Genomic DNA, 14,832 nt, shown 5'->3' on the forward strand with positions numbered 1-14,832 from the left:
AAGGTCCAAGGTGCTACTAGTGCATCCACTAGAGCCGCCTTGGGATCCCTGGATCTGGACCCGTAGCGAGGAACTTTGAAGTTCTGACGAGAGGCCATCAGATCCATGTCTGGAATGCCCCATAGTTGAGTGACTTGGGCAAAGATTTCCGGATGGAGTTCCCACTCCCCCGGATGCAATGTCTGACGACTCAGAAAATCCGCTTCCCAATTTTCCACTCCCGGGATGTGGATAGCAGACAGGTGGCAGGAGTGAGACTCCGCCCATAGAATGATCTTGGTCACTTCTTCCATCGCTAGGGAACTCCTTGTTCCCCCCTGATGGTTGATGTACGCAACAGTCGTCATGTTGTCTGATTGAAACCGTATAAACTTGGTCCTCGCTAGCTGAGGCCAAGCCTTGAGAGCATTGAATATCGCTCTCAGTTCCAGAATATTTATCGGTAGAAGAGATTCTTCCCGAGACCAAAGACCCTGAGCTTTCAGGGATCCCCAGACCGCGCCCCAGCCCATCAGACTGGCGTCGGTCGTGACAATGACCCACTCTGGTCTGCGGAATGTCATCCCTCGTGACAGGTTGTCCAGGGACAGCCACCAACGGAGTGAGTCTCTGGTCCTCTGATTTACTTGTATCTTTGGAGATAAGTCTGTATAGTCCCCATTCCACTGACTGAGCATGCACAGTTGTAATGGTCTTAGATGAATGCGCGCAAAAGGAACTATGTCCATTGCCGCTACCATCAACCCGATCACTTCCATGCACTGAGCTACGGAAGGAAGAGGAACGGAATGAAGAATTCGACAAGAGTCCAGAAGTTTTGTCTTTCTGGCCTCTGTTAGAAAAATCCTCATTTCTGAGGAGTCTATAATTGTTCCCAAGAAGGGAACCCTTGTTGACGGGGATAGAGAACTCTTTTCCACGTTCACTTTCCAGCCGTGAGATCTGAGAAAGGCCAGGACGATGTCTGTGTGAGCCTTTGCTCGAGGGAGGGACGACGCTTGAATCAGAATGTCGTCCAGGTAAGGTACTACTGCAATGCCCCTTGGTCTTAGCACCGCTAGAAGGGACCCTAGTACCTTTGTGAAAATCCTTGGAGCAGTGGCTAATCCGAAAGGAAGCGCCACGAACTGGTAATGTTTGTCTAGGAATGCAAACCTTAGGAACCGATGATGTTCCTTGTGGATAGGAATATGTAGATACGCATCCTTTAAATCCACCGTGGACATGAATTGACCTTCCTGGATGGAAGGAAGGATAGTTCGAATGGTTTCCATCTTGAACGATGGGACCTTGAGAAATTTGTTTAAGATCTTGAGATCTAGGATTGGTCTGAACGTTCCCTCTTTTTTGGGAACTATGAACAGATTGGAGTAGAACCCCATCCCTTGTTCTCTCAATGGAACAGGATGAATCACTCCCATTTTTAACAGGTCTTCTACACAATGTAAGAACGCCTGTCTTTTTATGTGGTCTGAAGACAACTGAGACCTGTGGAACCTCCCCCTTGGGGGAAGTCCCTTGAATTCCAGAAGATAACCCTGGGAGACTATTTCTAGCGCCCAAGGATCCAGAACATCTCTTGCCCAAGCCTGAGCGAAGAGAGAGAGTCTGCCCCCCACCAGATCCGGTCCCGGATCGGGGGCCAATATTTCATGCTGTCTTGGTAGCAGTGGCAGGTTTCTTGGCCTGCTTTCCCTTGTTCCAGCCTTGCATTGGTCTCCAAGCTGGCTTGGCCTGAGAAGTATTACCCTCTTGCTTAGAGGACGTAGCACCTTGGGCTGGTCCGTTTTTACGAAAGGGACGAAAATTAGGTCTATTTTTTGCCTTGAAAGGCCGATCCTGAGGAAGGGCATGGCCCTTACCCCCAGTGATATCAGAGATAATCTCTTTCAAGTCAGGACCAAACAGCGTTTTCCCCTTGAAAGGAATGTTTAGTTAAACACTAAAAAACTCTAAGCCATCTCCGTGGAGATGTTGCCTGTACAACGGCAAAGAGAATGACTGGGGTAGGCGGAGCCTAGGAGGGATCATGTGACCAGCTTTGCTGGGCTCTTTGCCATTTCCTGTTGGGGAAGAGAATATCCCACAAGTAAGGATGACGCCGTGGACCGGACACACCTATGTTGGAGAAAAGTTATACCTTTTAGTTCCTGTGTGGGTTGATTATATTTTATTTTACTTTGCCGCATACAACTTCCATAATGCATATTTGTTTTCCCTATGTTCCTGCAAGCTACAGACATAACGAGACAGTTACAGCAGTGTGTTTGCTGTTCATATCTCCCATATTTTCATTTTTTACTGTTCCTGTTAGAGTGTGATTTAATGTGGGGGAGACTGCAGAAGACAAACGATATATCTTTCAAATATAGATCCATGCGGGTTATAGTAACAGAAGCTGAACGCATATTTGTAGGTTAAGTGTAACTCTTGCATTTTTGCTGGCTGGAAGCTTACTACTGGCAACTATTACATTTCTAGCTACTTATTGAAATTAAACCCTAGCCTAATATGTATTTGCAGGACGAATATGTATTTTCCTCCTTCACTTGGTGATAGGTGTTGTACCATGGTTATTTCTTATCCCAGTTTCCCCAGCTACATACACGTGACATTGATTTTTATTTTTCATTGTCCTATTTTGGGGTCTTGCTATCTGCGGCCGAGATGGCGGGATCCTTACATTAATGTGAAACAGACTGGGTACCCTCATATGGATAATCCTTTTTACCAAGTAGCTTTAATTCACTTTTACTCCAAAATCTGTGCATAGTTTTATTGCCTTATTTTATTTATTTATTTTTATTTTTTTATTTTTTTTTTCTTTGTTATCAACAGCTATTCCACTCCACATACCTAGCACCTACCACAATAACTATAGAGCAATACTAAACTATGTTAATGTACTGCCTTATTACTACAATCATACCTCCTAATAACCTCTAGCTTGCGTTATATAGGAGTATGTCCTTTATAAACTATTGTTTACTATCATAACCCACAACAATGGTGGTATTTATCAGCTTAGCCCTAAGTATTATGAACCATATGTTCCCCCTTTTAATCTTCCTTTTTGTTAAATGGTAGGACGCAGGAATGGTGCTCATGGTATGAGTTATAATATCCCAGTATCCCTAGACTCCCATGGTAAACTAATTCTTCTAGTTAGAAACTTATACTTTTTCCCTATATAATTAATATACTGTTTATGAAACTTTATAAAATAGAGGTTCTCATTGGTGATCCAAAAGTGGTCTCCTCACTAGAAATAGCCCCCTGTCTATGGTTACAAGCTTATAATTGAGGTCCAAGAGTGACCCCTTCTGTCATATAGGGGGCTCGCAAAGCATTAGGCACCATACCTCCAGATTATATTTTTGTATTTTTCATTTTGACAATATACTTTATATAATTTGTATGCACATAGAATTGTACTTTACCATATCTGTATACTATTACCATTGTGTTTGTTTCTCATACTTTCTGTATGCCTTACTCAGAACCTTAATAAAAATATTAAAAAAAAAAAAAAAAAAATATTCTTATTCGAAACATTAGGAAGGAAACTAGGTTTGGCACGTAAAACCACCTTATCAGAATGGAAGATAAGGCGAATCACATTGTAACGCTGAAAGCTCAGAAACTCTACGAGAAGAAGAAATAGCAACCAAAAATAAAACCTTCCAAGATAACTTAATATCTATGGAATGCATGGGTTCAAACGGAACCCCTTGAAGAACATTAAGAACTAAATTCAAACTCAAGGGTGGAGCAATTGGTCTATGTTCATGTACGGCATGTATTCAGAATCTTTAACTTTGATCTCTGTCAAGAAGATTTTCATGGATATGGAATCTATTAGAGTTCCCAGGAAGGGAAAACTGGTCTGTGGAATTAATTAACTCTTTTCTATATTCACCTTCCACCCGTGAGTCTTTGACAAAGTCTCATACAGAAATGGTTCTGTCCTTTCCAGACGGCAAGACGCCTGTATCAGAATATTGTCTAGATAAAGCGCCACTGCAATACACCGCAGCCTTAGAACCGCCAGAAGGGACCCTAGAATCTTCGTGAAGATCCTGGGTGCTGTGGCCAAACCGAAAAGAGCCACGAACTGAAAATGTTAGTTCCTAAGGTTTGCCTTCCTGGACAGAGGATGATCTTAGTGGATAGGAATATGAAGATATGCATCCTTCAAGTCCATGGTAGTCATATATTGACCCTCCGGGATCAATGGTAGAATTGTTCGAATAGTCTCCATCTTGAAGACTAGGACTCTGAGAAACTTGTGTAGACTCTTGAGATCTAAAATGGGTCTGAACGTTCCCTCTTTTTTGGGAACCATGAAAAGATTTGAGTAAAACCCCTGTCCCAGTATTTGAACAGGACGAATTACTCCCATAGTAGAGAGGTCTTTTACACAACGTAAGAATGCCTCTATCTGGTCTACAGACAATCGTGAAAGATGAAACCTCCCCCTTGGGAGGGAAATTTTGAATTCCAGTTGATACTCTTGGTATACGATTTCCAGTGTCCAGGGGTCCTGAACATCTTACCCAAGCCTGGACAATGAGAAAGTCTACTACTAGATCGGGGGCCGCCCCTTCATGCTGTCTTGGGAGCAGCAGTGGGCTTCTTGGGCTGTTTACCCTTGTTCCAAGCCTGGTTGGGTCTCCAGACGGTATTGGCTTGCGCAAAATTCCCTTCCTGTTTAGCGGAAGAAGCGGGGACTCCTTTTGAAGTTACTAAAGTAATCCTTTAAAGAAAATTCGCCCTTTACATTGTAAGGCCCTTTCAGTACATGAACAAGTAGTTTTCTCAAGTTCAGACACGTTAAACAGGCTAGCAATAGTCATTCTTTACTTGAAATTTTGAGCTATGATTCAAATTACATAGACACAATGTTTACACTAAAAAGTGTACTGCGCCTTTAAATAATAAAAGCGCAACAATTTTTCAGTTATCTTCAAAACGTTTGCGATAGCAAACACTGTTCTCAAGTGCCCAAAATATGCTAACAGTATTGCACCAATTTGCTTAGATGTGGTAAAATATATATCGATTTTATTGGTTATAACAAACTTTTTATTTGTTCAGGCCCCTGCACCGCAGAGATGTGGCGCCTACCTGCCCCAGGAACACACTGCTGCTGGAGAAGCTTTTAAGACCTTTCGATTATTAACACAACTTAGGCCCCACCGGAGCCCAGGACCTTGCTGTCTATCAGATCCGGAAGATACTGCGCGTCCAATCGCGCGAAAAAAGGCCCCGCCCCCGTGGGCGTAACACTAGTTTTTACATAGACCCGCATGGGTAGCAAAAAAAAATTCATGTCGTTCTAATATATGAAAGCCATGTGCCCCTCTTACACCACACAAACATGTTGCACCAATATCAAGTACAACTGCATGACATACAAACTGCACTCCTTAGGTCAGTTAAATGTATGACAATGACTGCCCAACCACATCTCCCAGCGTTTAGCCCATACTGAATATTTCTCATAAGTGATATTAGACATATTTAGCAGTCAATATAAAGGGATTCCAGGTACACCATTATCCATACATATAGTGCCTACTGATTACCCCTCCCCAGCTAGGGAATAATGTCAGCCTGTTCTGATGCATCTATTCTCCCCAGAAACAAATGACTGAACATACCTCAATGCTGCTTGTAGCATGACACTGTTCTCCACACTGAAGAGGTTTCTCTACACTACCTTTAACTGCTCTGTGGGAACCAGCATGGATCTTAGATAATATTTGCTAAGATAATGAACATCAGGGCAGAAAAATAAAAATGTCTCCACTCCTCTTGGGAAGTTCTAGAAAGACTATTTCTCCCTGAGGAAAATAGTACTCACTGGCACCATTTAAAAAAAAAAAAAAAACTTCTTGATTGAAGAATCTAAAACCAACACCTCACTTTACCTCTTCCTATCACTAACACAGGCAAAGAGAATGACGGGGGGGGGGGGGGGTGGAGGGGAGCTATTTTGCCACTTCCTGCTAAACAGGAGACTTAATCCCATAAGGATGAAATCAGTGGACTAGTCATATCTTTTTTTTAAAAAAAAAAAAAAAAAAAAGCGCCATGTGCCCCTCGTAAAACACTTTAATAAAAGCGCAACAACCATAAATATAGCTCTCTCCCAGGCCTGTTATTTTTTGACCCAACACCATCTCAAGGACAGCAAACCGCATCTCCCAGCGTCAGCCCACATATGTAAAAGTGAAAAATCAAACACTGATAAATATCAAATATCTGCTGTGGTGCTCTTTTCCACTTCCTGCTGAACAGGAGGCGTAATCCTATAAGTATGAAATCTGTGGACTCGTCATATCTTGAAAAAGAAATAACCACATCAGGATAAACCCCACGCAAGAATGATTAGGACCATTACAGTAGAATTTCATAAACAAGAAAATAAAAAAAGCTATAGCTTACGCAAATTTTAACATATGTCAGAAATCTACTGCTGGTTTAAAATTCAATTTGCAGCCCCCTGTATTATGTGACAGCCATCAGCCAATCAGACATGTAAAAATTGAACACTTGCACATGATCAGTAGTAGTTGGCACCTCAGGAAGCGTGCATAGAGTTTACTTCCATCAAAAAGTGTACAAATTGGAAAGTCTTAACAGCAAGCTCTAAATCATGTAAATTTAATCCCTTAACAAGCACAACGTACCATGTACATCGCCAGCCGTTAAGTGTTTACTTGTTTAAGGGGTTAATTTTAACTTTAATGTACCTATAAAAAAGGCAAGTTAAACTTGTACATTATCTTACAGCATTCAAGACACCTTAAAGTATAAAGGCGACTAAACATTTCCAAAAATGTATGTCAACACCACTCATCCCTGCTACTTCCTGTTATAAAGAAAGAATGAGTAGGTAATGTGGGGGGACATGAATCTATGTGTTTTAATCTTTTTTTCTTGTACTACTACAATTGTTTAAATGGAAATAGGTCAAAATGATACTCTGGGTTCAAAACAGTGTACAATTTTAACAGACTTTCCAAATTAATTATATTACCAAATATCAGTATTCTCCCCAGGACCTTTTTAATAGTCACATCAACCATCTGATTTTACTGACCACCTGGCTGGAACTTTAGCCAATATGAAGCTAAAATCAGCTAATATTTTTCAATTTCTATTAAACAAATTAAATAATTTTATTTTAAAATTAATCATTTTATGCTTTGGATAGCATAAAATCCCAATAGAAAGTATTACTGTTCCAACCTGGCTAATTTATGCCACCCAACTGGCACCATTCTGTGGAGAACACTAAAATTTACTGACTCTAGGAATACTTTGGTGACAAGAGGTTTAGGTTATGCAAGCATTTAATGACATCTATAGTCTCACTCAAGTTGTACCGACATGGCAATATTAAACCTGAAAGCTATGATCTCCTTACCTTCAAGAACATTTCATATCGTGCCTTCACAACTGGATTGTTCAAGATACTAGTAGCAGTAAAAACACTTGATCGTTTTATTTGTTCCCTGTAAGTCTGTAAAAGAAAGTTTACATTTAGTTGTGTAGGTGCTTCATAGATTTTTTTTTTTTAAATTGCTATGATTAACACATTTAATGTTTATCAGTTTCTAAAACCATAAAACCAACTTTTCACATTTGAGAAAAAAACATGCTTGATAATTTTTTCAATTGACACCGAGTCCACAGAATCAATTACTGTTGGAAATATCACTCCTGTCCAGCAGGAGGCGGCAAAGAACAAAGCAAAGCTGTTAAAGGGACACTCAGGTCAAATTAAATTTTCATGATTCAGATACAGCATGTAATTTTAAACATCTTTGCATTTTTTTTATGGAAGTAAATTTGAGTCTTTTATATTTACACTTTGAGTCACCAGCTCCTACTGAGCATGTGCAAGAATTCACCGACTATACGTATATGCATTTGTGATTGGATGATTGCCATCATGCCATCACATGGTACAGGGGGAGTGGAAATATACATAACTTTAAAATTTGTTTGAAATTCAGAGTAAATGCTAATGTATTGTCTTGTTATCTTGCATTTGTTTATGCAAATCTACTGTGTTAAATGGTCCTTTAAAGGGACAGTCATCACCAGAATTTGTTGTTTTAAAAGATAGATAATCCCTTTATTACCCATTCCCCAGTTTTGCATAACCAACAGTTATAATAATACACTTTTTACCTCTGTGATTAACTTGTATCTAAGCATCTTCTGACAGCCCCCTGATCACATGATATTTTATTTATTATCTATTGACTTTCATATTAGCCAATTAGTGCAGTGTCTGCCACAATCCACGGGCGTGCTCACAATGTTATCTATAGGGTTTACCTGAACTAGCTGCTGTGAAAAGCAAATACAAAAACATGTGATTAGAGGCGGCCTTCAAGGGCTTAGAAATCATATGAGCCTTCCTAGGTCTAACTTTCAACTAATACTAAAAGAACAAAGCAAAATTGGTGATAAAAGTAAATTGGAAAGTTGTTTAAAATTTCATGCCCTATTTGAAACTTGAAAGTTTGTTTTGGACTTGACTGTCCCTTTAAGTATCACTTCCCTTCCCACAACCGCCAGTCATTTGACCAAAGGAAAAGGAGAAAGGAAATAAGGTGCAGAGGTGCCTGAGGTTTATAGGAGAGAAAAGCTGTAATTCTCAGGAGACTGCTGCCCAGCAGTCTCAAACAAAACCAATTATACTTCTCAACCAGAGGGAAAGAAGTCACAGAAGCTTTCTGACCCTTAAGTTTCCAAGAGAAACAAAGGAAGACTGGAGAAATCCTTAGTCTTCTGAAAATAAAATGGTAAAGCACGGGACTTCCGGTGGGCGGGCTTCAGGGTAAGCAGCAAGCAAGAGGAGCTCAGTGCAAAGAAAACCTAAGAACTGTTATAATATATCTCAAGACACTGATCTTTGCTTTATCACTCTGCCTCCCTGTTTACCCTGAGCCCGACGAAAACTCCTTGGCAGATTGTGCTGCCCGGAGTGGAGAGGAGATACATTAGAGGATCCTCTCTACCCTTTTCGTGCGAGCCGCACGCTGCTCCGCCACCGAAGCCCTCAGTACAGAGCGACGCTACAGAGGTAAATTACCTAACAAACCAGAGACTACACCGAGGTCTGACTGACACATTGAACCGGGTGACAAACACAGAACTTGCTGGAGAACGCCTTCTTGGCCCCACGTGGGTCGCTGCTCCTCTCCTAGCTACAGAGCGGGGAAAAACCAAAGATCCTCTCAATACAGGAGGGCACCAATCCGATGTCGGAAGGACACACGCAACATCGCAGAACTCACAGGCTGCTGGGTTGGTGTTGCGGACATCGGAGGAAAGACTGTACACTGCCGAACAATTGGCACGAAAACTTGATAGCGCCACTTTGGAGATTGGGCCTATTCATCGGACCTCGAGTGGGGAACCCTGGTATCGAAGGTGGTAAGCAATACACGATACACTTCAGAGCCCTCTTACCTACTATATTGTTCTGAGTGGCGCAAACGCTTTACTTTCCCACACAGGGGCTGGAAGTGCCAAACAAGTTAGCCCTTTTATGAATATTGTGCCACATCACAGAGCACAGGGTATCAGCGATATCCAGTTGGGGGAGAAGTACCCCTTCGTCCCGGCCAGGAACATTATACATAAACTGCCCCAAATGTTAAATACTGCATTAAACTATACAGAGCGGGCATTAACTCTGACACAGATGATCCCATATCAATTTACTCTTACTCTGTGGGTCTGCCACTGGGCCTAGTTCATGATCCAGAGTGCTGTGTAGCCCTGACTGGGGTGAGAGGCCTCTTGTAGCCACCGGATAGCTTCTGCAGGCACCACCTGGGAAAGGAATATCACGTTGTGCAGACCTATGAACCTCTGGGATGCCTTGATACTATTAGAGATACCCACACTAACACTTATTTGAACTCACTGACCCTCACTGCGGAACTGTAGAACTCTATACCTGTGGCTCATAAAACCTTTGCCCTTGGGATAGAGGGCTAGTGGACATTGTGCTGGGAAAAATTCACATTGGCTCATAGAGTGATTACTGTGTAAATTCTAATCTCACAAGCATCTGTGTTTAACCACTTTTTCCCCTCCATGACAGCTTAGGTACCAACCCTGATATCTATATGGTACTATAGTCTTGGTGCTGGACCAGGCCACTATATAGAGTACTGCTTGTTTAAAAATATATTTACACTGAGTGTTGATTTGCTGCCCAGAGCCCTTTAATACAAAGATACAAAAATATTTTGCCCTTCTGTGACTCACTGTACCTGGGCAGACATATCTAATGGTCCTTTTTATTATCCACAGGTTCATTCTTTTGTGATCTACGAAACAGTAATTTGTATAATCTGCCAGGGCAATTTTGTTTTATTGATTTTACAGGGGATGAACATCACTCTACGCAGACATATTGTCTTAAACTTGCCTCTGACATTTTATGGGTTTATGGAGAAATACTTAACACCCCAATGGCGAGCCGTAATAAAACAAATGAACACTGCCACAGGGCTGCAAATGATCAGGTCATACAGGGTCCAAGTTCTGAATTCCCCCCCCTAAGGGAGAGCAGATAGACACTCATCCCATTGTAAAACAAATTATGATGTTATTTATGCCCAAAATTGACAATCTTCAAAGGGGGGGGGGGGGGGGAACTACTAGATCTTATTTCCAGATTAAACTGTCAGAGGGGAAGTCCTGAACCCAGTTCAAGGAATGTCACTCAACATACCCATAATGCAGATACCTTATGAGAAATCTGCCCCTGGGAGAAATCCGAGAATGGACTCCAAAGGCTAAGACTGACCCTGCAGAGGGAAGAAAAGGACATTTATGCTTACCTGATTACTTTATTTCTTTTTCGATAAGATGAGTCCACGAATTTCATCCTTACTTGTGGGATATCGCCTCCTGGTCAGCAGGAGGCGGCAAAGAGCACCAAAGCAGAGCTGTATTAATAGCTCCTCCCAATCCAGTCATTCGACCGAAGTTAGGAAGAGAAAGGAAAATACAAGGTGCACAGGTGTCTGAAGTTTAACAAAAATTAAATAACCTGTCTCAGAACAGGGCGGGCCGTGGACTCATCGTATCGAAAAAGAAATAAAATGTATCAGGTAAGCATAAATTTCCTTTTCATGATACGATGAGTCCACAGATTTCATCCTTACTTATGGGATACAATACCAAAGCTATAGTACACGGATGAAACGGGAGGGACAAGACAGGGAACCTAAACGGAAGTCACCACTGCTTGAAGAACTTTCCTCCCCAAAACAGCCTCCTTTGAGGCAAAGGTATCAAATTTGTAAAAACTTGGAAAAAGCGTGAAGAGACGACCAATTCGCAGCCTTACAAATCTGATCAACAGAAGCAACATTTGTGAATGCCCAAGGAGGAAGCCACAGCCCTAGTGGAATGAGCCGTAATTATTTCAGGAGACTGCTGTCCAGCAGTCTCATATGCAAAACGGACGATACACTTCAGCCATAAAGAAAGTAGCCGTAGCTTTCTGACCCATGTGTGACCCAGAACAAACCATGAAGACGATTGTTGAAAATTCTTAAAATCGTCTGAAAGTAGAACTTCAAAGCACGGACCACGTCCAAATTATGTAACAGATGCTCCTTCTTAGAAGGATCAGGACACAAGGAAGGAACAATGTCCAGATAAATATTCTTATGCGAGACAACAGTAGGAAGAAAAGGTTGGGTACGTAACACCACCTTATCCAAATGGAAAATAAGATAAGGAGAATCACATTGTAAAGCCGAAAGCTCAGATACTCTACGAGCAGAAGAAATATCAACCAAAAATAAAGCTTTCCAAGATAACTTAATATACATGGAATGCATAGGTTCAAATGGAACCCCTTGAAGAACTCTAAATTTAAACTCCAAGGAGGAGCAATTGGTTGAAACACAGTCCTGACTCTAATTAGAGACTGACAAAAAGATTATACATCTGGAACATCTGCCAGATGCTGGCATAACACAAAATAGATAAAGCAGAGAGCCAACCCTTTAGGGAACTCGCAGAAAAACCCTAAAGCAAGCCTTCTGGACGAAAATACAAAATCCTGGGAATCCAAGCATTACTCCATGAGTAAGCCTTGGATACACACCAATAAAGACATTTATGTCCTATTTTATGGAAAATATACCTAGTTACAGGCTTACATGCCTGAATTAAGGTATCTATGACCGAAACAAAGAAAACTCGCTTAAATAGGAGCAAGCATCTAATCTCTAATCAGCTTGCATTTGTTTGGATGCTGGCGCTGTATATGCACTTTTAAACACTAGTCTAATCTCCAAGCAAACAGCTTCAGAAAAACTAGACTTAGGAGAAGGGACCCTGAATAAGAGATACTTCAACGGAAATGTCCAAGGTTGCAGAGATGACATGCTCACCAGATCAGCATGCCAAATCCTGCGAGGTAACGTAGAAGCGAGGAGGATCACTGATGCCGTCTCCTATTTGATCTGAACAAACAATCGGCAAAGAAGCGCAAACGGGGGAAAATATATACTAGGCAAAAGGACCAAAGAACTGTCCAGGCAGTTATCCGCTCGGACTGGGTGCCCTGGATCTGGACCCATAACCCAGGCAAACTGACAGGATGCCATGAGGACCGACTCCGGCCGATCCCACTTGAGAAACAGCTTGGAGAAAATCTCCAGAAGGAGTTCCCACTCTCCCAAAAGAAAAGGCTGCTCAGAAAAAAAATGCCTCCCAGGTGTCCACACCAGGGATGTGGAACGCTGACAGATGACAACGTACCTGATGAATTGGGCCGAGGCCATTTAAGACCGGGCCTGAAGGGCAGTAAAAAAAAAAAAAACCCTCAGCTCTAGGGCGACGATGGAAAGGAAAGACTCTGTAAAAGTATTTCCATGTAACGGGAATTAAACCTGAGTTGTCAAAGTCTAAAGCTCTTGCTCTAATCATTCTAAATCAGAGCACCTTCAAGCGCCCCAGACAAACCAAAAGACTGACGTCCGTTGCCACAATCACCCAGGAAAGTCTGCAAAAGCATGCCCCCTGGATAAAGAACCCGAGACAACCACAGAGAAGAGAGTTCCTCATCTGTTTCAGTTTTCAAGGAGACCAATCTGAATAATATTCATTCCACAGCCTGAGCATGCTAGCTGCAGAGGCCTGATCTGAAAATGAACAAACAGTATGATGTCCATTGCCGTCACCATCAAACCGAACACCTCCATGCACCCAGTCAACGGCTGAGGAGTGGACTGTAGGTCTTGACATGTATTCAGAATCTTTGACTACCTGACCCTTGTCAGAAAAATTCTGATGGAAATGGAGATGATTAGAACTCCCAAGGGTACCTTTGTCTTCTGAATTAAAGAGCTCAGATTCACCTTCCACCTGTGAGATCTCAGGAAGGATAGTACAACGTTGCATGGGACCTAGTTGGAAGACGAGGACACCTGGATTATAATATTCGTCCAGAGGAGGAGGAGCCACCGAAATGCCCCGCGGTCCAAGAACCGCTAGCAGAAACCCCAGAACCTTAGTGGAAATTCAAGGTGCCGTGGCCGGATCGAAAGGAAGAGCCATGCACTGAAAAAGTGTGTCCAAAAAGACAAAACCTCAGGAACTTGTAATGATCTCTGGGTAGGAACATACAGATATGCATCCATTAGATCCACTGTAATCTTAAATTGATCCTCAAGTATCAACGGAAGGTACAACTTTCCACCCTAAAAAAAAAAATGGAACCCTGACAATCTTGTATAGACTCTTGGGATTGTAAGATAGATCTGAAGGTACCCTCTCATGGAATAGAGGTCTCTTACACAATGTAAGAACGCCCTTTATTCTTTAATTTATTTATGTTTTGTATCTGGTCTGCAGAAAAACTTAAAAGCGAATAGCTGTCCACGTTTAATCCTTGCAACACTATAGTCCATTGTCCTGGGATTCTGAACATCCCGAACCCAAGCCCGATTTCCATCAAGCTAGGTTCCAACAAAACCGTCCTATAAAGAATTGATAAAAGATTGTTTCTTATATAACTTAGAGCATACATCGGACGACAAGGCTCTAATCATAAGGCTCAGTGAGGTCGGACAGAGAAACCTGAAGCCTATGCTCCCCTTTGAGAACCTCAAGGCCAGAATTTGAAATAAAGAATTTAGTCAATTCGAAAGCCTATATCCTATCCTGGATTTTATACAGGGGAGATTCTGACGTGATAGAATCAGACAACACATCAAACCAATATTCCGTCATTCCAATGACAGTAGCAAAGTACACCACTGGTCGCCAGTGTAACCCCTGGTTTACATCTCTCCTCTAATATCCGTCCCTAGAATCTGTGAGAAACGCAACTATCCTTTAAGGATATAGTAGATGCTTTTATTTCAAGTTGGAAACTACTCCTTCCACCCTAGGGAATTATTGTCAAGCCTCCATGCACTGAATAGCTGCCGCTGGTTGCAATCTGCAAACATTCAGCTAGCTAGACAAACAAGCTAACCATCAGGTTACTGCAGCTGGCTGTTTCCAATCCTTACCACTTGCTGGGCACAGTATAAACACCAACACCAGAAACTCTGGAGTCGCCCAGGGTAGTGAAAACCTAAGTAACAAATGGAGAAGAGCAAGCCAAAAACTGAAAGAAAACAACAAACATCAGGATCAAATTAAACAATGATCCAGCTGAGTATGATTGATTCTCTCTCGGACAAACCCGAAGTGTCTTCCTCATTCAGGTAACAGGGAAGAACCAATCGGAATAGAACTACTTAGTCAATTAAGTTTAAATTCTAC

At 41.8% G+C, this 14,832-nt stretch overlaps 1 protein-coding gene across 1 annotated transcript in view; it reads right to left on the minus strand.

Annotated features, from left to right (window-relative positions):
- LOC128641391 (DBIRD complex subunit ZNF326) overlaps positions 1-14,832 on the minus strand; it is a 62,036-nt gene that overhangs the window by 15,972 nt on the left and 31,232 nt on the right. Inside the window, exon 9 of the mRNA XM_053694017.1 lies at positions 7,436-7,531. Within this exon, the coding sequence (XP_053549992.1) occupies positions 7,436-7,531 (96 nt within the window). The remainder of the gene's footprint in view (positions 1-7,435; positions 7,532-14,832) is intronic.

Source organism: Bombina bombina, chromosome 10 (assembly GCF_027579735.1).
Source record: "Bombina bombina isolate aBomBom1 chromosome 10, aBomBom1.pri, whole genome shotgun sequence".
Classification (NCBI taxonomy): domain Eukaryota; kingdom Metazoa; phylum Chordata; class Amphibia; order Anura; family Bombinatoridae; genus Bombina; species Bombina bombina.